At 36.2% G+C, this 23,573-nt stretch overlaps 2 protein-coding genes across 3 annotated transcripts; one reads left to right on the forward strand and one right to left on the reverse strand.

The window, feature by feature from the left end:
- Positions 1–3,584: 3,584 nt before the first annotated feature.
- On the forward strand, positions 3,585–7,916 carry LOC141642724 (large ribosomal subunit protein uL23c-like). The gene is made up of 3 exons (XM_074451619.1): positions 3,585–3,944; positions 5,549–5,858; positions 7,667–7,916. The coding sequence occupies exons 1-3, from the start codon at positions 3,779–3,781 to the stop codon at positions 7,761–7,763; spliced, it is 573 nt and encodes a 190-aa protein (XP_074307720.1). The 5' UTR covers positions 3,585–3,778; the 3' UTR covers positions 7,764–7,916.
- A 480-nt stretch (positions 7,917–8,396) lies between these two features.
- On the reverse strand, positions 8,397–19,864 carry LOC141642723 (uncharacterized). Of its 2 annotated transcripts, none has more exons than XM_074451617.1 (9): positions 19,700–19,864; positions 18,886–19,310; positions 17,438–17,537; positions 12,627–12,680; positions 11,605–11,722; positions 9,698–9,780; positions 9,477–9,547; positions 9,287–9,383; positions 8,397–8,841 (listed from the first exon to the last, which is right to left on the reverse strand). In XM_074451617.1, exons 2-9 carry the CDS (start codon positions 19,218–19,220, stop codon positions 8,809–8,811), a joined length of 891 nt encoding a protein of 296 aa, XP_074307718.1. In that variant the 5' UTR covers positions 19,221–19,310; positions 19,700–19,864; the 3' UTR covers positions 8,397–8,808. The 2 variants fall into 2 exon arrangements, with proteins under 2 accessions (XP_074307718.1, XP_074307719.1); XM_074451618.1 differs by having other exon boundaries at positions 8,397–8,844.
- Positions 19,865–23,573: the final 3,709 nt, after the last annotated feature.

Genomic DNA, 23,573 nt, shown 5'->3' on the forward strand with positions numbered 1-23,573 from the left:
CTATTCTATTCTTCTTTGTTTTTAAAAATGTGAGCGGTTTCATGTACTAAAAAAATGTGAGCAGACTTGTAAGCGAGATATAAATCAACCTCATATGTGGACCGTCATAACTTACTAGTAAATTTTGTGGCTTACGGCCAAGGCAACCTTTTAGGCTGGTTCAGAGTCCAAGATCCTTGACTTGACCCGCCACTTAACCCGTTAAAAAGTATAATGATAATTGGACCAGATTTGTGGCATGCTCCGCCCATGAGCCGGTCATCGCAGGAATCGGGCCAGCCAGCATTCCCCGGTCCCAAAGGCTTGTTCAGGGTTAACCACGCAAAGCTCAAATAAAAACCGGCTTGCGACCACTTCTTCACAAACTAAATTGATTGTATACTAGTTTTTATATCCGTGCATTGCACGGGTGGCTACGAAAAGTGTTGATGGAGGTAGAGATTGCGTATGGTTTTTTTTTTTTTGTAAAAGTCAAAGGTTAATTCATTAGTAGATTTTAAAATTTAAATAAAACTTTCTAAAATTTCTTTTGTTTATGCATATATTTGTGAAGTTACATTTCGTAATTTATTTATAATACTTTGTGTGTTTTTTTTTACTTTTTAACTTATTAAATCCTGTGAGATGATTTTTTTTATTATAATCTCAAATTATTTGAAAATAAGAAAATAAAACTAACACAATAAAAAATTAAATGGTGGATCAGAAGTATTATGATGTTTTTATCCAATTCTGTCTCTTTTGGCATAACACTAAATTGATAATAATACTCGAGTGAGATGCACCCCGAACTCGAGCAAACCTGATAGGATCTGAAAATGTTGCAAACTGAAACTGTGATCCGACGTGACCCGATAATACTCCGTAACCCGTGAAAGCATGAAATCGACCCGACTTGAACCGATGATAACCCGTAACCTGATTAACGACTCGAAACTGAGTCTCACTTGATCTGAGATGACATGTATCATGAATTGACCCGATAAATGCTTTGACTCTACCTTACCTGACTTTATCCGACATCTGATCTAACCCGAAATTGACTCGAAAGGTAACTTAAGTTGACTCGATTCGAAATATAACCTGACATTTACTCGAAATATAACTTAAACGAAAAATCAAGCCGATAAAGACAAAAATAAATCAGTATTATGAACGACTTGCATGTTGCCCCTCAAACCACGGCATCCATCTCAACTCCTAAATTACCCCCCCCCCCCCCCCCCCCCCCCCAAATAATACACCTTTCAATCCATATCTTACATCTTCCAACTACCCGACCTACTCGATCTTTCCTCCACTATCCTCTACATCATGTACCTTCAGCGTAACCACCATCTCTTACACTGGTCAATTCTGAAATGTATTTCTTATTCGGATGTAGTATATCGTTATCTTGTATTTTGATAACTTTTTTTAAAAGTATTTGTCTTTACGATAGTTAGGTCTCGGGTCTTCTTTTTCCATGTATATCTCTTGAACTTACAGTGTACTTGGTAACGGTCAGGATCTTTAGAGTTCTGTTAGTATATAACCATGCCGTATTGCTTTTATCACAAATTCTTTTTTTTTAAGATAGTACATTCATCTTAAACTTAAAAGAGGGCAAATAAAATACATGAGACAAAAGTATAATAACTAGGAATTATTAAAAGGCGTGCCCAATCTATTTAAACAGGGTGCTATTTAACCCCATCTTAAGAAAGATCAACTGTGCTTTTATAATGTGAACTTGTGAAGTATCAAAATGGTGGTACTATTGGCGATGTGAATTTCTAAGCCATTAGTGTTGTATTGTCGCTTGTGTAAATTATATGGTAGACAAATTCTTTAAATCAACCTTAGAGCACCTGCAAGGTAAAAAAAGTATTTTGAAGAGTCGATTAGCATGAAAATAGATGAATTAAAGGATGATTTAACATATTAATTTATGCGAATTTAATAATATTAACCTCTAACTAACCCGTCCCTAATAAGTTGTTTTGTCAATCTCTATTAGTTACATTTCTTGAAAGATTCTAACACCATAATCTATTAATCTAAAGAGATTATTCATCTAAAAAACACTTATAATGATCATTATCTTAACATCATATCGTGCACTCTTTACAAAATAAAACAATCATGTCAAAAACTAATAAAATGACGCAACCAAAATTTAAACTACAGCACCTAAGATAGCGGTTGCGGTTCCCTCGTCACAAAATAAAATAAAACTACAATCAGTCTAAATAAGTTGTTTCATTAGATTAATCTTAAATTTTCTAATAAAATAACACAATTTAACATCACTTCAAAAATCATTGATACTTAAAAGCCTTAATTTCTCCAGACTTGATTTGAGCGACATTAGTAGCATACTTCTCTCTACCGACATTTATAAGAATGATGATGGAGTATAAATAAGCTGTGACAAAGCCGACGATGTTTTTCTATAATTAATTATAGAAAAATGCTGAGATATCATACATGTTTAGTCTTTAAAAAAGAAGAAAAATAAAAATTAGGAGTAGGATTTTTCATACCAACATTTATAAGGACGATGATGGAGCATATAGTAAACGTTGGTGATAATAAGTGAAGAGCTATTTCCTAGTTCTTACTATACTCATCTACAACGCTTTTGAACCCCTGTATCTAAAGTAGTTCATAAATTTATATTCTATAGTAAAATATACTCCGTATCAATATACCAATATTTTAAATATGGTATCTGAGTAACATTACGGTAAATTATGATAAATATGTCTAGAGAAAATTATTTCCGTTTATTGATGCAGATTCCATGGATAATAATGGGAAAATGATATGCATTATGCAGTTAATTAACTTTCATTTTTATCATTTATATATGCAAAATGGTTGTAGCTAAGAATCAAGTATTATTACGCGTAATATTGTGCAGATTCCATGCCTTACTTATTCAAACTATTTTCAATTTTGACTTTTTAATAGGAAACTAAATAATGTTTTGCAATCATTTCCCGCAATATGATTTTAGTAGCATTGTATTGAATGTTTTTGTTTATGGTGTTGGTTAAAATAGTAAATAATAATATTTGATGTAATCTAAAAATGACATGTGGCAGAAGTCATCTGCTTACGACACGTGGCAGATGATTTCTGCTTTAATATAATATATGATATATGATATGATGATATGATTGATTCGTCCTAATTTACACCTGACATAACATAAAATGATCAGATGGCTAAACAAAGTGAACCCGAACAAAATCAAAATCAAAATCAAAATTAAGATTAAGTTATTAACGCAAATGACACCGATGTAAATTAACCCAATCTAAAAGCAAATGGAAGGACGGTTTGCGCACAAATAATACTATACAACCAGTTGTATAATAAGCATTGTACAACCCTATACATAAATCCGAGCTTATGTGTAATTTTTCTGAGTTTTATAAGAGTGTATTTTTTTTATGTTTAAGTGTGTGAGTTCAAAAATTTTTCTACAAAGATAACTCGATTCTTTTAAAGAAAACTCGAAACTTTAAAGACACAAATTTCGAATTCTCGTCATACAACCGCATCTGACGGGTTGTATAATCTACTCATTGCGGTTTGCGAGGTCTAGAGCAAACCTATATTTTTTTATTTTATATTTTTGAAGGAACCTATATTTTAATTTTAGAAAAGGGAATAGAAGCAAAGAAATGAGGTGAGGATAAGGTAGAGAGACAGACACTAGAGTTTAGAGAGGAAGAAGAGCATTATATCCAATCCCAGTTGTTTATCTTGTTGAACCCAATTGACTACCATGGCTACCGCTCTACCAAACCTCCATTCTTTCTCCTCATCTTCTTCTTCTTCTTTCACCTTTCAAATCCCCCATTTTCCCAAAGCTGCTACTGTCTTTCTTCATCCACTTCATAATGTGCCTACTTATCTGTCTGCTTCTACCGACAACACCTTCAACTTCCACGGTACGTAACTTGGTTGTATCTGTTTTGTTGATGCTTAATTCACTGCTAAACTCTTATTTCCTTTTAATTACGCATCTATCTTTTATGTTTACCTCTGTGGTTGCGCTTCTTTGTATTGCCAAGTACCCATCATTCAATTTAATTCTATTCTCAATGCAGTTTTCATGTGTCATCCTGAAACAACCTCTATAGGTTATATTAACAAAAGGGTAATGCTGCGTAAATCTGACCCCTTCGCCCCGCCTTCTATTGGGGTCTTTGAGGTATCAGGGTAATGTTGTTATATGAAAGTTTGGATATCTGATATCGCCCCTGCTACTTCTTCAGCAAGGTTGGATATCTGATATCGCCCCTGCTACTTCTATTGGGGTCTTTGAGGCATGTGAGATCATCTCAAATCTCTTTCGCTTCTCATTTGGTTTTAGATTTAATGGCTTGCTTTCACATGTATGACCGACCATCTAGTATTGGTTTTTGTGCTCTCACTATGGGTTAAGAATGCCACTGTTTGACACATTGCGGAAATCCCGTTAATTATCATCAAAATCCAATCAAGGTATAATGACCCATAGTCTCTACCTGTAAAATTGAATTTTTTTCTGATTTGAAGCTCATCTATACCTTGACACCTTGTTAGAGCTGCCTTGATAATGTGCTTTTACGCTGAATTAAACTCCTTTTTTCGGATTCAATTTTCTTGTATTATGGATATATAGATTCCGGTGAATATATTTGCATTTTGCATGTAATTGTCTTATTAGAGTCACAAAATAACTTTATCGACAAAATGTTTATAGAGTTGGAGACACGCAGAAGGTTATATTTTTATGTTTTTGGCGTCTATCTTGGGTAGATTGTGGTTGTGGGCTTGAAGAAGGATAAGTGTCCTAGAAAATTCGCTGGATTGTCCGCAGATAATGATAGGGGGTGGGTGAACCGAATACCATGCTCATCATTGTGGATTTGTGTCAGCTGTGAGGGCTTATTCACAAGCACTGTAAGTGACGAAAGCTGTTTGCCACTATCATATACTTCCTACCCAAATTGTGGTGAATTAATCTCTCTTTTAGAGCTGACTTAGTATGATATTTGACACTTTAGTTTAAGATTGTGGTTGTGAGCTTGCGATAATCTGACTGCAAGGATCCTCTAGAATCTATGTTTAGTTAAACATGGAACACGTATAAGCAAGCATAAGAACTACTGCTTTTCAAGGATGTCAAAATTGAAGTGATGTCAGTTTACTTGATGAATGTGGTCTATCTTCCCGCCCCCAAATTTTTGTGATAAAATTGTATGGGTCTCATATGCAATATATATGCGATACTTAGAAATGCTTTGTAAAGATGTTAATTTCAATACGAATACGAAGTATCGGGTTAGATAATTAGGCCAGGTGATGTTTCTAAAAACTTCTTAGCATGTCTGCTGTGAAGAAGCGACATATAGTTAGGTTTTACTGATTGCTGTGTAAGTGATCATTTTACATTTTAAGTAGAGTGGTTTTACAATAAATTATTGTAAAAGTGTCTCAAACAAGAATTTAGGTGCAGTAAATTACATACATTAACTACAAAATAATGCATGTTGTGCTGGGCTCACAGGGAAGCCTTGTCTAGGCAGGAGTCAGACATTTGTGCAGGCCACAGAAGTGCTCGCACCAACCTCAGAAGATCCCGCGGGTTCTCAAACCAAATCCTCAAAGAAGAAAAAGAACATAAAGTACCCTCGAAGAGTCCTCGATCAATACCAGGTCCTTCAGTTTCCCATCATTACTGAGGCTGCTGTTAAGAACATCGCAGAAGAGAACACACTACTTTTCACTGTTGACATCCGTGCTGATAAACAGATGATAAAGGATGCTGTCAGAAACCTTTTTGGTGTCAAGGTCAGGAAAGTGAATACTGCAATCAGGTAAATCTTGAATCTACTACTAGTTTAGATCCCGCGCAATGCATGCGCGGTATATATAGGGTTGTTATTTTTAGCATGTACTCCCTCCAATTCGCCATATTCTTCCCTATTTCCTTATTCGGTTATTCAGGTTTTCTTCCCTATTTCCTTATTTGGACATAAAATATCACTAAATGGACATATATACCCCCATTCATACCTTTTCTCTCATTCGTTGCCCTGCAATCAACCCTCCACCATTTTTCAATCCACCAGTTTCTTCCTTCAACCCAACACCGTCCTTCATCACCTTCATCATCTTCATCTCTCACTACACTTCGGTGAGCTCCACTAACCTAAAATCTCCATTTTCTAGGGTTTTCAATTTCATCAATAAATTTTTCCCCAACTTCGATTCGTCGGCACCAAATAATCATTACAATATTGTGTTTTGTAACCCAATTTCGTTTGATTTGATTGTAGTTTAACAAATTTATGTCGAAATTTCTTGAGATCTATAACTTGTATGTTTTGTGATCTTGATTTCAATTGTGTTTGATTAGCCGCTTCAACTCGGTTTCGTCTTTTGCCACCGGAGCTTTATTCACACCGTCGGGTTGATGGTGGTTTTGGCTGAGTTCCTGTGCGGATCGGGTGCTGGTTGTAGTTGGGAATGGGTTGTGGCGGGTTGATTGTTTGGTTATTCAGGTTTTGGGGGTGGGGTTATATGGGGGTAGTTAGGTAATTTTATTGGTTTTCTTAATTTACTCCCTCAAACACAAAGGGAAGAAAATAGGGGATTGGAGGGAGTATTAGTTATAGGTTAAATTGACACGTTATTAATTTTCATATTTCACGCCTAAATATTTTGATTGGAGGAAAAAAAACCCTAAATGTGTCTATTAATGATGTATATTTATAAATTTTCTAAAAAAAAAAATTCATCATATAAGCTAATAATATAATCTTATAGTTTTATTTTTTACAGTTAATTATGCGCTCAATCATTAATAATAGTTCCAAATGAAAAATTTAGCAATATATAATTTATGGGTATATCAAATTTATTTTATTTTAATCAATAGTTATATTTTAAAGTTTAATAACAAAATTATGCTTTGATGAAAAGAAAATATGATAAAAGGATAATGGTTTAATGGAAGAAAATCAATCTTATTTGTTTCCTTATTTAAGAAGTGCTTTTGGAGGGAAAATATTTCATAATATTTATTCTTTTAGTATAAGGAGGATTATCTATAAGTTTCGTTTCTGTAAGTATTTGTCCTGCCCCCTCAGAAAGAAAAGGCTGATGTAAATATAACCAGTGAGTCTTGCGCAATTATAACTTTCAGTGCCCTATTCAGAAGCCAAGTCAATCTTGAGACACCGCCCGCATATATCCTGATTGCTAAATGTTACGATTTGGGACTAACCAAGGCATGTTGTGTTTTTATGACATGATCTTGATGGGAGTTTCACAAATTTGTAAAACGACTTTTTCCGTTTAGGGGTATTCTGTAGTGTCTTCTCTTATATCAGTGCCCTCTTGAACAAAAATAATCCTTCCAATTTCAAATCGCCTTTCACCTATGTCGATTTCATTTGAGCTGGGATTTTAAGGTCAAATGAGTGTGCTACAATTTATGGACGATGATAAGCAATTCGTAATACAATTGAAACATGGGTCATCAGAAAACAAAACAATCTCTGCGTCACATATTGGTAAAGTTGAATATATAAGAATAAGAACCCCTTTTACCTTGGCTATAGACGAACTAGGATACTTTTATTATGGTTGTCATGATATGTGTTTACCTTTTGTTTGTTAGGCCTGATGGTACTAAGAAGGCACATATCATGTTGAGTAAGGAGTATAATGCTTCGGAGCTTGCTAAGAAGATTGGTATTTTCCCAAGTAGCGACTGACTTTGAACACTTTGAAGGTGTATAGAGTGTTTTTTGAGCCTTGTTAGGAGGTAGGCTGGCATTATGTTGAGGGCTGAGCCTCTCTTTCTCGTTTCTGTACTTGACATTTAGTTTGTTCATTCTCTTTATTTTATCGTCAGCATCATTCACAAATGGGTCACAAGGTGAGATCACTTCAATTCATAAGTTAGGAAGAGATACCATATCAAAATCAACTGCAAGAGTAACTCGGTTGATAAACTCTATTTCGTTCCCGGGCAACAGTATATAACAATATGATCTGGAGTTTACCTCTCTCTTGCCTAATTCGGTACCTTTTGAAAGTGGGACTCGGTACAGATCTAATACTGCTATTCTAATTTTGGTCTACAACTATTATCGCAACATCTAAATTGATAATATTAAAAACTAAAAACTAAGTGTGTCCGACTCATTCCACATTTTACTTAATCCACTCGAAGTTCAAGATCGGGGAATTTGCGCAAAAGATGAACTATTGGGGGACCAATGTTGAATTTGCTCAAAAGACAAACTTATACTAAGAGACAAATGGACAATGGCATGCATGAGATTAGAACCCAAATATAATGATTGGTTTCACACATACAAGCGTCTCATACAACACTATTTGTTGTCGTAAATATAGTCAACGAGATTTGTATATTATCTATCAATAACATCAGTCAGAGGTCATTTCGCCCCAACACTACTAGATAATGACTGGGTTTAACATCTACCACAAATCCACAACACAAACAAGTCTTTTCAAAACTAAGCATTAAATTAGGGTTTCTAGAATGTTATCTCTCTTTTCTACTATTTTTTCAGTAACATCATCAAACTGTACAGAGCTTACTCTAATTAAAGAGATACTGGCATATTATTATTTTCTACCTTCAAACACGGGATCCAAATAATATGTGCAACACTGCAGCAGTATGGTACACAGACAGGGCTCTTTGTCAATTTACATTGGAAATTTCTGTACTTGTGGTTAGAGATCCCTACTCGTCCACTTCGCCAATATCTCGACTTCTGAATTGGGTTACAGTCCGCGAGGCATTCCATGCATCATTATCTACTGGAAACATGATGACAAAAGTATTTCAGTACAGAGGAAACACAAACATCAATATACCAGTGTGATGATAACTAACAACGTTCTCTATTCGAGGTTGTAACCAAGGAAAAATGATTTCTTTTTTCCAAGACTGAAATGCAGAGGTAATAAAAAGTTGATTAGACATTTTTCAGTATTAGTCAAGTGACTTAAGGGTTAGGATGAGCGAAAACACGGGAGGACTGGTGACAAACGGATAATTGTTGTCTACGTTGGGCTATTTTTGGTATATTATGCACTTGAGTCGGGTTGTTTTGGTTTCTGCTCTGTTTTGAGTGCGCTATTCTGTTAATATCAGCTCATCTTCGATTGGGTCATGAAGACACAGAATTAAAGTAACAAATGGGGAACCTAAAGAGTAAAGACTACCCCAAATGATTATCAGTCAGATTGGAGAAACTACCAAAGTTGTACGTGGCAAAATGCTGTTGACAAGATTCTGATCAATAGATACAGGAAGATCCTGCATCTGGCTCATTTTGCCCGAGAATTGTCTCATGCTGCAATTATTCAGACGAGCAATCAGAAGCTCGTGTAAACATTAGCCAAGTATGTCGTAAATCTAAATGAAGATGTGGATATGAGGTGCATACTTGTTTAGAATGACATTGATGTTGTTGATGTTATTTCTTGCACGGCAGAAGAGATCTATATTATCCTGCCACTGACAACAGTCACAACACATATTTGTTAGAATTTGCAACGAACCATTTTGAAGTTGGTACCACTTAAATACTGAAAAGGATTTGAAGCGAGTCACTAACTAAGGCTGTTCTTTAACTAGTCAAATCCTCTTATGATGCTCACAACTCACCTTCAAACAAGTCATATTATGATCAATCTGATTAAATGCTTGAAGATTTTGCTCCAAAAGTTGCTTCGCTTTGCTACTCAACACTGTTTGGAAGAAAATACAAACAATGAATTCAGTTAAAAAAATAAAATGAGTCGGATATCAGTGTGCATAATGATAATCAGCCAACAGTTTTAAGCAAATAACTGCCCTTTAATGGAAAGCAAGTTTCTCTCCAGCTGATTCACAGAACCATCTGTGTATTTCGTTTTAAAAGGTGGAATTTTTGCATGTTAATGGATATGAGGTGCAATTTATTTACACACAGATTTTTATTTATAATTAATTATATCTCGTGTAAGGTTTTTGGGTAAAGGGGTAATATGTTGAGGTAAAACTTGGTGCGGATGGGTCGAGGGAAAGACAGAACAAAAGAAAGCACAAAATTACGCAAATTTCATGGGTATGTGTCTTGTGGATGCCTGCCATTGGTAGAATTTAATTTGATACCATGGACTCTAGTACGTAGTATGTCCATCCTGTAAATTTGATAAGGTTATTAGCAGAGGGTCACCATCGAATCACTGTTTCACTGTTTCATTTGAACAAAACAACGGCCACTGATTCGTATTGTGTTCTTCCATTGGTTCAACATCAGATTCAAATCTGATCTAATATATATTTCATATAGTTGGCCCCAATCAGCTAATACGCCATCTTTATATTTTCAGACAAGTGTGAACTCTAACAGTTATAATTGCTTATTACATTTCAGATCAATTAAGACATTAGTTCTGCACTTCAGAAAGTTATACTTCAAACAAATGGTACATTTTACTCTCTTTCAAAAAGAAGTTCCTTGTATGTTTGAACATCTCAAGCGACTTTTTTCTTTGCTTCACTTGGTTTAACACCATTCATAAACTGTTTCTATTTCTATGAAGTTATTTTCTAGAGCAATTAAGTTGGCATGGAACTGTTTCTTACGAACATTATGGAAACAAAGTAAAGCCTTCAGCGGTTGTCCGATGAAAGCTCCAGCACACCCCTTCCTAAGCACATAGCTGATATTCTATATACAGTTATATTCCCATAGTCCCATATCTCGAAAAGGAGTGACAAGCATTCAAAATTTATCAACACGGCCCACAAGGCTACAACTACATGTATTATGACACGAAAAGAATACATAAAGTGTATTCAAACTTTTAGAATTTAGGTATGTACAGATGCATATGTACTACGTTCAGCAGACAAATAAAAACCATTTTTCTTGGGCATATTAAGAGGGTGTTTGGTTCGGCAAAGGGATTAAAATGGCGGGGTAGAGAGGGAAAAGGGAATGAGTTACCTGTGGGGGGGTGATGGGTAAGGATGTAGAGACGTTTGGGGGTAAGGAAGAGGGAAAGAGAATGAGAAAATATGGTAAACAAACAACGACAAAAAGTTTCATTACTTTTGTTACCCTTACCCTTCCTGAAACCCCGAACCAAACGCTCCCTAAAGGTCAAATTGAGAGTAGGGAAGGAGGCTTAAGGGGTTACTTCATAGGGCTTGCTTAGAATGAGGGTAATCATTTCTCTGGGTGGCAGACTCGAATAAAAGAGAATAAGGAAGTGATGATGGTGAAGGGACGAAAAGGGGTGGCAGGTGAATTATTGCCCCATCTTGAGGTTAAGTATTACACTAGTGCGGTTAGTCAAGTTACAGTTTCCTCGATACCGAACAAAGAGTTCGGGAATAAGTAGTAATTAGCTCCTTTAACAAGGCAACAATTGCTTTTGTTTCCTCTTCCTCCTTCCACTGCCTCCACATTTTCTTTATTTTGACCACTATTACCCTTGTTATAATTGCACTCATTTCAAGCAAGCCCTTAAGAATCAAGACAAATTTTAACTGAAAAATTGGATAAGAAGTAATAGACATACATTGACAATTCAAACGTTGATTCTGGCCCATTTGGTTCTTTTTGAAGGAATTTGGAGCAAGATTAGGTGCTGCAGCTGATGGTAAATTGGTCATCAAAGATGATTCCACAAACTTATCCTGGAAACAACATTTTAGAATATCTTACTTCAGCAAGCATAAGCACGAACTTGAAACACAATTAAATAATAGTCATTAAACTAACGAAAAAACTCTGATTGTATTCCTCAATAAGATCAGCACCTTAAAGTTATCCATAGGACCGGAGTAAGCAGAAAGGCAGACAAGACATGGACTGATACTGTATGAGCGAGGCATTACTAATGAAAAAATTGACTCAAATTACATGGGACTATGTTCCTCCATAATTATTAATGGAAACTAAGAATGCTTGCACAGAGAAAATAAGAAAATGTCACTCCCTATGATTCTATTCTTTACGTTTTTTTAAGAATACTCGATTACTCGTCACAGAAGAATAAAAATGTGAAGAATCAGTTGATCAGAAGGAGTATTGACTGAAATGGAACCTTAAGGGAACAACAACATATAAAGAATGACAAATAGGATGAGACGAAGAAAGTAAATGAAAGGGTAATGGTTGAAGTCAAACACAAAATTGAAACATTAAGGCCTTGTTTGGATGAAGGGATTTGGAGGGAAAGGAAAGGGAGGGAGAGTAGGGGATTTAAAATCCCTTGTTTGGACAACAAAAAAGGGTGGAGGGAAGTGGAGGGGAAAGGATTTGGAGGGATCCATTTTCCGTCCACCAAGGCAAATCAAAATCCCTCCACTATAGGAAAGATTTGGAGGGAAATTGTATCCAAGTTCCAAACAACCATACCTCATTCCCCCTCCTCTTCCCTTCCCCCCCTTTCCCTTCCCTTCCCTTCCCTTCCCTCCTACTTTGGTATCCAAACAAGGCCAGGAAATTGCATTATCAGGAACCACAAAAATAGCTAACTGCCTATATATACCAGAAACAGGACATAAGCACAAATGCAGATCGCATGAACGTGCATACCTTGGGGCCGCCCTTCCTTCCCATGTTTGACTCCTCTTGTTTTCTTCGTTTTTTCTGTAAATCAATCCGCAAGAACACCAATTTCAATCTAAAACATACTTATCAGTTGCCAGATTAGTCACCAGATGGAAGACAACAAAAATGTTGCAAAGAATGCCATATAGACTTTACTTTCCCAGAATTCACCAACCACAGGGAACCCCAATACGAGCTTTTGGGTAGGGAGGACAATTCAAAATCATCTTTTCTTAGTACTTGAAAGAAGGATTGTCTAGAGATACATCAGGACTTTCCAATTCCTGTACATACTCTAATAGCTAAATAAACACGTGATTAACAGATTAAGTTCAGTGCTGTAAAAAACTATCAGCACAAAAAGTCAAAAGGATATTTGTTGCGTTTAATAATTAGCATAAAAAAGAGACCAAATCAGAGGTCGATAAGATAATGCAAATAGCTGTTCTTGGAAGTTATTCATGTAAATGTTGTGAAAGGCATCAACATAGCCAATATCTGTAAGAAGGTGAGCTTAATTCCTGGAAGAAGAAAAGGCTACTCTTAAATTTGCCATAGCACATTGATTTATCAAGACAATGTTGACAGAACTAACCTAACTAAAAATAACAATAGACTTAACCAGAAATATCTGATCTTCCAACTCCATATTAAGACAAGCATTTTCTCCTCCTGAATCGCGAGTAACCAACATATATTACATGGACAGGGTTTAGGGTTGGACGAAGATCTCAAGAGATAATAACCTAGTGGCATCAGCAGTTAAACAAACAACCAAAAGCTCAACGAAATCTATAAAGTACATAAACTTTTAATGGCACTTACCAAAGAACAACAGTACCTTATTGCCTTAAAGGCTCCCACCCCTATGGCAAAATAAGGGAGGTAATTTCATGTGACACAAAAAGTATAATAGATGCTGTCAGATGTTTAGTTTGAAGAGGCGCAAGGTGCGTCGAGGCGCTAAGAGGCCGAGTCGACAAGACGCAAAGCTCAAGGCGAAGGGCCGAAGGCGCACGCCTTTGGATGTGAGGCGCCCATATGCTTAGTAACAATTAAATTTTCGGCAACAATACCATTTTTAGGAGTATTCATGTTGGCTAACATGTAAATGAGTAAAAGTTAGGAATAGTGGGGAAAAATGGCATAATTAATTATCTAGATGAAAAAGATATGGAAAGTTCGTACTAGAGAGTCTTGTTAAGTGAGCATCATCTAAAAGGCACACCTAAAATGCACCGAGGCATTTTGGCTAGTGCCTCATTCAAGGCGTGCCTTGGGTACACTCGAGGCACACTTTTTTAAGACTACTCAGATGTGAAGCTTCTTAAGAGAAAGCAATGTTGCCCTATAGCAACATGGAAGCAATTGCAGGATTGGCTGTTGGAGCTTACAGCTATAGGGAATTTAACACCTGACTACTGATGTTCATGTGGAATATTAGGATCTGAACGAGGCCAAGCAAACAATAATTATCGTTGTTTGGTGCGGTACAGGAACAAGGCATGGCGTTGTGAAAATTATAATAGGAGTTCTATCATCAACTCAACTAATGAAGATTATCTGATGGGCCTTTTCTTTTGACTATAACTTCCGGCCATGGAATTTGTTCACCTTGCACAAGTTTGTTATGAGCAAAATAGAGATTCCTGATTTCAAAACATGACAATATTGCAACATCATCTTCTCAACTTCCTATAGGTCTCCATTTCATAGGTTATACAGGACACCAGTGTGTACCAAGACCAAAAGCTCAGCTACTAAGCCAAATGCCAAAATGGCAATCCAGAATGCGAGGCATTTAATCTAAATCTAAGAGATACAATCTTTGAAGTAAGATTAAGATGATGAAGATATGCTACCAGAAGGCCCTAATTTATAAATACAAGAGCTAACATAGACCTTGCACAGGGATGACTTCTCAATAAGCTGAGCTGTATCAGAGCTAGAAAGAGTCTGAGCACATCCATTTAAAGACCACATAAACCGTCCGCATGCAGTTACATAAAGTAAGAAGATAAGAAGGTGAGAAGAGGCAAAGAGGACCGACAAAGGTGAGAGATTGATTAGAGGCTAGTCTGCTACACCCTATATTCATTTGAATTTACTACATTTTTTTGGGTCTTCAAAATTTCAAATCAATTCAGTACATTTCCTTTTGGGTAAGAAATAACCCACAAAGAAAACTCCCATGTGATTGTGGGACCATATCTTCCTGCACGAATCTTTTTATGTGAAGGGTATTTGTCACGGCTTTTTGGAATTTGGACAAATTGTCGAAAGAAAGATTCATTATGGCCAATTTCAAATTATAATTTTTTTTTCTGCGATTATTGAAATGAATGGGGAAAACTCAAATAACAGGACCATAAGTTCTTCTATGATTCCTCTTTCCATCCACAACTCTTCACTCATCCAGAATTCTAATGTCATTCACTACTTTCACTAACCGAACCGAGCAAGATCTTTACCACAAGGCACAAGCACTCAATATCAGGCAGGTGATAGCCTGATGGTGCCTTATCAGGTTTCTTGGAAGGGGGAAGATAGACCGAGATTAAGAGGAATGGAAAAATGAAGGGGAAAAAAAAGAGTGAAATATCACAATAGATAATGGAACAAGAAAGGATTAATGAAGTGCGGGATGAGAATTGGGACTCACTAGCAACTTCAGGAAGGAAAGTGGTCTGAGATGGAGATAAAGGTGACTATCGCAATAGAGGAGCCTCAATCAGTAATGAGAAGAAAAGACCAACATTTCGTAATAGAACTATTAAAGAGACTATCTTTGAAATGGAGTCGAACTCAAGATCAGATTTTTTTTCAACAAAAATATATTTTGAATGAAATTGTTTTAATATAAGCGTATAAAGATTCAAGTAAGAACAAAAGAGCATCTTTTAGTAAAAAGAACCATGAAAGAAATGTCTTAGAAATCTAGTGGATTCAGGAGATCATTTTTTTTGTGTGTGTAAAAGTAACTCTTTGAAAGAAAGGCAGCGGGCAAGAGACAGAGATTCTCAAATCTATTATTTGGTTTTTCAATCTAGTTGATTTCAAATACCTAGAATTGGCCGCTCTCTTTAAGAGTAATAAAGGTCTTGAGATCAAGAAATATCAATTTGCTTTTTAATTATAGTTTTATGCGGTAAGCATGCTGAATTACGAAAATTTTATCTACTGAGAGCAGAAGCATCAAATTTCAGTAACCAATGAGTTAACATTGCATGTCAGGCCATTACATTTGACGCTCGAGAATAGAAAAGCATGAGATTTTCTGCCTTAGAAAAATCAGCAGATAGAAAATGTGCCCAGTATAAGTTAAATCTACGGAACTCCAACATTAACTAACTCTAATTTTATACTGGCCATGGAATACAAATTATGGATTAAAAGGTCAACGTTGAGTAATGTATGAAAATCTGAGATTTTAAGAAACATCATTTAAGATCTCTAGGAACAAAGGTTAAGGACCAGAAAGAAGGCCAGTAAAGAGCAACACTCAAAGCCTTCACCCAGGCATAATGATGTTACAACTCCCATACTGAACTTGAGCTACTTAAGTTGATATCTTGAATATAAACTGGACTCCTTCCTATCCACACCCAGTGAAGTTCTGAGTTCTAAAATTGTCATCCATCCAGATAATCCTCAATTTTCATATGGGACATGAGAGGGAGGAGCAAGTTAACTATAAAGCTCGCAAGGTAACCTTAGTAATATTCCTCATTTAGTGAAGTCCCCAAGTACACTTGCGTCAACATGTACATCAGAATATCAGATCTTATCAAAGACCAAAGCTAAAGCAGGTTATCCTGGCGTAATAGCACGCCAGGTGCTAATGGGCTCAATTTAACTGTGAAAGATGGGACAGAAAGCTCCATGCCTGCAGCCTGTTACCTTACGAACATATACATCGACTGTTATATACTCCCTCCTATTCAGGGTTTTCTTCCCTATTTCCTTATTCGGTTATTCTGGTTTTCTTCCCTATTTCCTTTTTTGGGTTGATTTGTGTGATCCAAATTCAATGGCATGTGGGGTAGTGTGTTTTGTGTGGTCCAAATTCACTTTCTTATTTCTTGTGCAAAAAGTAATGGGGAAGAATATAGTGAATAGGAGGGAGTATGTTCTTTTGAGCGTCGTTTTGCAGATAATTAGCAGCCGATTTCTTTGCCAGGAATGAGCTACCTCAAGTCTTCAACTGTAAAATAACCTATCTATTTAAATCCACAAAGCCAGTAGGCCTAAAAATAACTACAATATTGGTCAGCTCATCGAAGAGAATAATCAGGAATATTGTTGGAGGTGCTCCAGGAAGAAATCTAGTTCGCACATAAGTATAACAAACCATATAAAGAAAATCATCAACCAGAATATAACAATGGAAGACCATACAAAAATTTCATCTATGGATCATTTTACATAAATCTCCCTTATGAGTATCTAGCGGTGGTGGATAAGTTTTCATAATGTACTAGCCTAGCAAAGAAATACCATTAGTACCTTACCTAAATGCCAAACAATATCTTTGAAAAATAAATCTGTTGTTTGTACCCCCAGAATTCAGAAACACCCTGTAAATCAAACTTCCACCATAGTACGTTCACCCTATATCCTTTGCATTTGAATACAAGTACTAATGTGACTAAATGTTCATCTAGTTACCTATTATACCCTTAAGATTTTTCAGTAACCTCACTCGTCTACTTGTTCTCATAAATGTCTGTGCCATTTTCAAACATTGCAAATCCAAAGAATTGGAAGGAGTATGTTTCAAGGAATGAGCAGCTCACCGTCATCCATCGACATCTGAGAGCAACATCACGTACAGTTTTGTCCCGCAATGTAGCAGCAACTTTGATGTACTTCATGATACCAGGCTCGTCCTTATACCTGAAAATTGCATTTATAAATTTAGACCTTAGCCACTTACATAGAATATTTTCATGGCATTCAAAGCATCACAGACACTTTAATGACCACACAAGGTCTCACTCCCTAGCCCCCTCTCTTTGATATATGTATTGAACATGAAAAGAAATTTGGTTTAGACGCATAAAACCCTAAAGCTACTCCAACTAATCCCTAGTATTTCTCAGCCCTCCGTAACAAGTCAAACAAAACCTTAAGGGTGTGTTTGGATAGCAAAAAAGGAGGGAAAGGGAAAGGAAGGGAAAGAGAGGGGAGGGAGAATGGAGGAGGTGATTTTCCCTCCAAATCTTGCCTATGTTGATCGGGAAATAATTTGCCTTGGAGGAGGGAAATGGAGGGATCCATTTTCTCTCCCCTCCAAATCCCTCTACCTTCATTTTGCTAACCAAACAATGTATTCCTCATCCTTCCAATTCCCAAACCTCCCTTTCCCTCCAAATCTCTCAATCCAAACACACCCTAAAGCCACTCCAACTAATCTTTAAAATGCTCTATTTGCTTTAGGCACAAAGATTAAGATAGTTTTACTAATAAAGTAGTGTCATTGTTACTGACAAAAACATGCCCATAGAGAAATGGGGTAATTCTAAGAATAGGCCAAAGTGGAATATGGGGCAATTCAAAGAAGTAAAGGGAGTATATGAAAACAATATTAACGCGGCTAAGAGAAAGTACTTGTTCTTTTATTGTACATTAAAAGCTATTATTTCAAGACTAAAACTAGTAAAGGCAGCCTCACGAATAAAGAACCATAACAAGTTTTAACATCACGCTTTACAAGAGATGCAAAAAAAAAAAAAAATCTATTGCATGACAAAATAAAACTATGTTTCCCACTAGCTAGAACATACAATTATATGTAATGAATGTTTGACCGGAAAATTCTTGTGTCCTTAGGGAGGACCGTACAGCCGTACTCCTTACACCTATGTCTTTATAATATTGCATTTGGTGGATTGTCTTTAGGTGTAAGGAGGACGATCCTCCCGGAGGATGCACGTATTTTTCTGTTTGACCTGTGTTCAATATAATCAATTAGAAATATCCACATGGGTATGTGTCGAAGTGTCAAAATCAAAATGGTGTCCAAGAACCATACCTATGTACGAGTGACGAGTATTGGACACTGGCACACGTAATAATATGAAGAGTCAAAGTAACATGGTGTTTTGACACTTTCCAAAAGATATAAGCAACAAATAGTTGCTGATGTTATTACCAAGGACAAAACAGATGCCAATAACATATATATCTAATGTTTAGGTGGGAGTTGAATAACTAAAAGTAAGCTCAAGAACAGAACACTAACTTTACAAGGGCTTCCTCCAGCTTGTACTGCTCCTCATCGGTCCAATCAACAGCCAGTCCAGCATCATGCTTAAGCCCAGGCACTGAGTCCAAAAGAAGTGAGCCGGAAGAGTTGCCAGCTGCAGAAGACGTGGGACTGGCACTGCTAATGATGCTGGAATTGTCACAAAACATAAGGTTTCCGGTACTACCATTGGCTCCATAATAGCTACCAATTGAGATCATATGGGATGTAGGGGTGTTCACAGCCCCAGGCTGAAATGGTATATCATGGCCGTGTAATACTGAGCTTAATGTATTCTCCATATGAAAGCTAGTATTCGACTCTGTTGTCATCTTACACGCTTTTCACTAGCACAAATTCACAAGCTTGACACTAGAAATTAGGAACAGGCTTTGCAATATGACATTGCAAAAAGTACACACCTAGAACACCACAACACATCAAACACGACAGGTTAAGCTTAAAGAGTAATAATAACTCAATAAAAACACAGCTACAGCTCAACTGAAACCTCCTATCAGGCAATCAATCACAACTCCTAACATACAGTAGCTCAAAAAGACAGAATACATCATATGATACTAATCAAAATAATAAAATGAAAGTGAACCCAGAAAATAGAGGCAACAACATAGGAAAAGAAATGAAACCCAGCTACGGAATTCAAATTCCCAGAAAACCCCAGAAACAGTTAAAGCTAAGAGCTCAAGTTGTTTGTAGTAATCAATCAAAAAGTAAGGAATAAGATACAAGAAACCCTAAAAAAAAGGAATGAATGAAGAATAAGAGAGGAAAAGTAAAGAAGATAAACCTTATTGAAAAAATTTCTCCAGAAATGAGAGGATTTGCAAAGCTGAATTCTTGGGTTTATCTGTTGTCACAAAATAAATAAAGCAGCTAAGAAGGCTTTACTTTATTATTAGTCATAAAACTCTAAATGCGTTCCCCATCTCTCTAAATTGTCATCTCTTCTCCTAACTTTATAAATAAAGGGGCTTTGAGTAGTAAAACTGAGGGAATTGGGAAACAAGGTACTACTGTAGTTATTATTATAGCCTGGTTCTTTTGAACTGAAACGGATCTGATTTGAATTGAACTGAACTTAACTTATAAGATCTGAATTGAATTTATAGGATCTGAACTGAACTGAACTTATAGGATCTGAACTAAACTGAACTTATAGGATCTGAACTGAACTTATAGGATCTGAAGTGAACTTAAATTAAGTAACTTTAAATCCAAAAGAACAGGGCTTATTTGTCTTTTCTAATCTCACCCAAGTAAGAAAAGTTGGGTTGATTTATTTTAGTTTCAATTTTATTCATCTCAAACTTAATAGTTTTTATTAATATAATTACTTTTTTTTTTTTGATTAGGTAAGAAAACTAGATTGATCATCTAGGGTAGGACCAACCTATCTCATCCTTTCGAATGAGGAAGGTAAGTTGAAGCCACCGGCTATCAAACCACCTCGAAAGAGTTGGACATGAATGTCCAACAGAAGCCATGAAGTCAGCAACCTTGTTGGCTTCACGAAAGCAATGTTTAATTATCACTTCATCGAAAAAATGAAGGTCAATTTCACATCTTTGATAATACTAGAAATTTCCCACGGAATTTGCCAAGTACCTCGAATCGAGTTAATAACACATAAGTTATCACCCTCCACAATTAACTTTGAGATTCCTAAGTATTTAGCTGCTAAAATACCTTCTTTTAAAGCAAGTGTTTCCGCAACAAGGATACTATTGGAACCGCACATTTTTGCTCCCAACAAAACGACTTTACCATTGTGATCTCTTATAGAATTATTAATATAATTAATACTTCTATATTTTCTTCTCCTCTCCTTTTTGCACAAGAAATAAGACTAAATTTGGACCACACGATCCCACATGCTATTGAATTTGGGTCACACAAATCATCCCAAAAAAAGGAAATAGGGAAAAAAAAACTCGAATAACCGAATAAAAAAATAGGGAAGGAAATATAGAATAGGAGGGAGTATTATTTATTATTATTATTATTATTATTATTATTATTATTATATCAATATCATTAATACTGATTATTAATATAATTACTAATATTATTATTATTAATATGAATATTAATATTAATTAATAATAATATTATTAATAACATTGTTACTATTAATTTTAATACTGTATTATTATTATTCTTAATAATATTACTATTGCTAATCTTATTATTTTATTATTATTACGTAATTGTTTTTCATATACGAACTTTACTCTTTGTGGACAGCGGGCCGCCCACGGGGGCGCTTGGTGAAGGTCGAAACAAGCGTTTGCATTTTGTATGGAGTCGCCACCAATTTTTATGGGAAATTGGAACCGTTCGAGTACCTCGTGTCATGTCAAGACACAAAGTAGTGACATGAACACTAAGCAATCGTTACCCTTAGCATTCTATGTCTAGAATGACTCTCGTGGATGCCAATGAACACGGGTGCTCACGGAGATCTGGAGTAAGGGGTGAGGGTACGTATTAGGAAGCTCTTTTGATCGAACACCTAATCCCGCCCGCCTCGATAGCGGCCTCTACTAATGATTAGGGAAGTTGTCTATACTTGATATATCGTCGGTTATATGCATGCAATGCAACATCCAAGTTTTAATCCTAGCATGTGATAATTAATACTAAGTCGGTTGATACGTAATTAGCATACAATTGGGTCGAAGCAGGATTTAATGTTGATTTACATGTGAGAACATACAAGAAATAGGATAAATACAATAATTATAAGTTACAATAATGGAAATTACATCAATTACATTGGAATAGGCGATTTATGTCGAAAATACCTTTAAAACGGATGATTTGAGAAAAAGGAATAAAAGAAAGAAATTAAATAAATTAACGAACAAAACAGAAGGCGATAATACGGTTAATAGTTAGTTAATACGTAAACTAATTAAACTATGTCAAGGCGAAACGGAGTTCGGGACGAACTCATCTCGAACAAAGCGCAGCGAGGATCGCCCTCGGAAGAGGCGCAACGATTCTTTGCGTCTGTTCCAAGGGTGAGTTCTGGCTGTGAAGCCGGAACTGCAAATCGTTAATTTGAATTGATGAATTTAATGATGGATTGAAATATTTACTCGGATGGAAGTGATTAATAGGTTAATTACATGTGAATGATGGTCATAAAAGCGATAAACATGGATGGGATGAATCGGAAACGGATTATTTACATGAAATAATGATGAGAATATTAATGAGTCCTCTATTGAAATAAGTCAATTAGGCTAAATATGACGGATATACAACGAATATGCGACGAACATGCGAATAAACAGATTAAACTATATCAAGGACGAATTCCAGAAACCCAATATGAACAAATTGAATCTCTACAAACCGGAATTGAATTAAACGACGAAAACCCGCAAATATGAGATTACTTGGGATTTAAGGTCGGATTTATGATGAATTAAACATGCTAATGATGGTGATTATAATACATGTGAATTATTATGACATTAAGACGAAGGATTAACAGACGAACAAGCAAAAGAAAGAAATTTTGAATACAAATTACGAGAGACAACGAAGAAGAAAGGAAGCAAGAAGCTGCGCGGCCTCACGAAGAGGCGCAGCGGAATCGCTGCGCTCCTTCAAGAGGCGCAGCGATTCTTGCTGCGTCCTTTCTCGACTTGATTATTTACCGGAAATCCGCAAAACAGGTTTTAACAAGGGGTTTTAGAAATCGATTTTAACGGTATTTTCGACATAAACCTTACAATTGATGATACGAACAGTAAAATACAATAAATAAATAAATAAGGAGAGATTACACCCTCAGACTTACATGTTGACGAAACGAGAAGAACTAAGATATCGATTAGTGAATGCTCGACGCGAATGCAAAGAGAGTGCCCTCGTAAGAGGAAAACGATTGATTAATTAAGTTGATTATTGGTGTAGTTGGTCAAATTGGTCGGTCATGCAACGGAGAGGCTGGTACCCGGAAAGATCCGAGCTTACGTGGTCGAAAGTTCAAGCACGTAGGCGCCAATAAGTAAGAACAAAGTCTAGAATGCAAAGGGAGAAGAGAAGGGCGGACACTCGCGTGAGAAATATGAGGGACGAAGCCTCCTATTTATACTAATCACGTGAAGGAATTAGGGTTTCGGAGACTCTTTGGAAGTGAATCTCGGAAAGATATGAAAAAGATACGTAAAACATGCAGAGAAGGGCACTGGGAAGAGGCGCAGCGAGCCCACGTCTCTTGGAAGAGGCGCAGCGGCGCTTTCTTGCGTCTATTCCCGGAGGTTTCCTCTGTTTGAAGAAACATTTCCGCGTTTGAGTTATGGTAGGACGGAAATAATTCGAATATCCTTAATATCTTATATGAATATTACGGGATATTATTTGCCAAAAGATAAAATTTATGAAATATGGAATAGAAATATCCTAACATTCCAAACATTCGACTCGGGATTTAACAGTTATCGAAAAATGGAGACGATTTTTGACCCGGACTCGAATGTACTCTAATTATCACAAAACGACCGTATCGGCGCGTAGATGACAACTAAGAGGTAGACATTTAATATTTGAGCAATCACTTGACGATAATCTTACGAACTGTCACAAATCGTTCCGCGTATCAAACATGCGGCCCAATCATCACCGGGTGGTTTGCGGGAGGTGCAGAA

The sequence above is a fragment of the Silene latifolia genome, chromosome 2 (genome assembly GCF_048544455.1).
Source record: "Silene latifolia isolate original U9 population chromosome 2, ASM4854445v1, whole genome shotgun sequence".
NCBI lineage: Eukaryota > Viridiplantae > Streptophyta > Magnoliopsida > Caryophyllales > Caryophyllaceae > Silene > Silene latifolia.

What these genes read in the sequence shown, in the direction of transcription:
- LOC141642723 (XM_074451617.1), bottom strand. Translation starts at nt 19,220, where the DNA reads ATGACAACAGAGTCGAATACTAGCTTTCATATGGAGAATACATTAAGC. An exon ending in CTGGAGGAAGCCCTTGTAAA is followed by an intron (nt 17,538 to 18,885) that starts GTTAGTGTTCTG and finishes TGCAATTTTCAG; the next exon opens with GTATAAGGACGAGCCTGGTA. An exon ending in TCAGATGTCGATGGATGACG is followed by an intron (nt 12,681 to 17,437) that starts GTGAGCTGCTCA and finishes ATTGATTTACAG; the next exon opens with AAAAAACGAAGAAAACAAGA.
- LOC141642724 (XM_074451619.1), top strand. Translation starts at nt 3,779, where the DNA reads ATGGCTACCGCTCTACCAAACCTCCATTCTTTCTCCTCATCTTCTTCT. An exon ending in CAACACCTTCAACTTCCACG is followed by an intron (nt 3,945 to 5,548) that starts GTACGTAACTTG and finishes CTGGGCTCACAG; the next exon opens with GGAAGCCTTGTCTAGGCAGG. An exon ending in AAAGTGAATACTGCAATCAG is followed by an intron (nt 5,859 to 7,666) that starts GTAAATCTTGAA and finishes TTTGTTTGTTAG; the next exon opens with GCCTGATGGTACTAAGAAGG.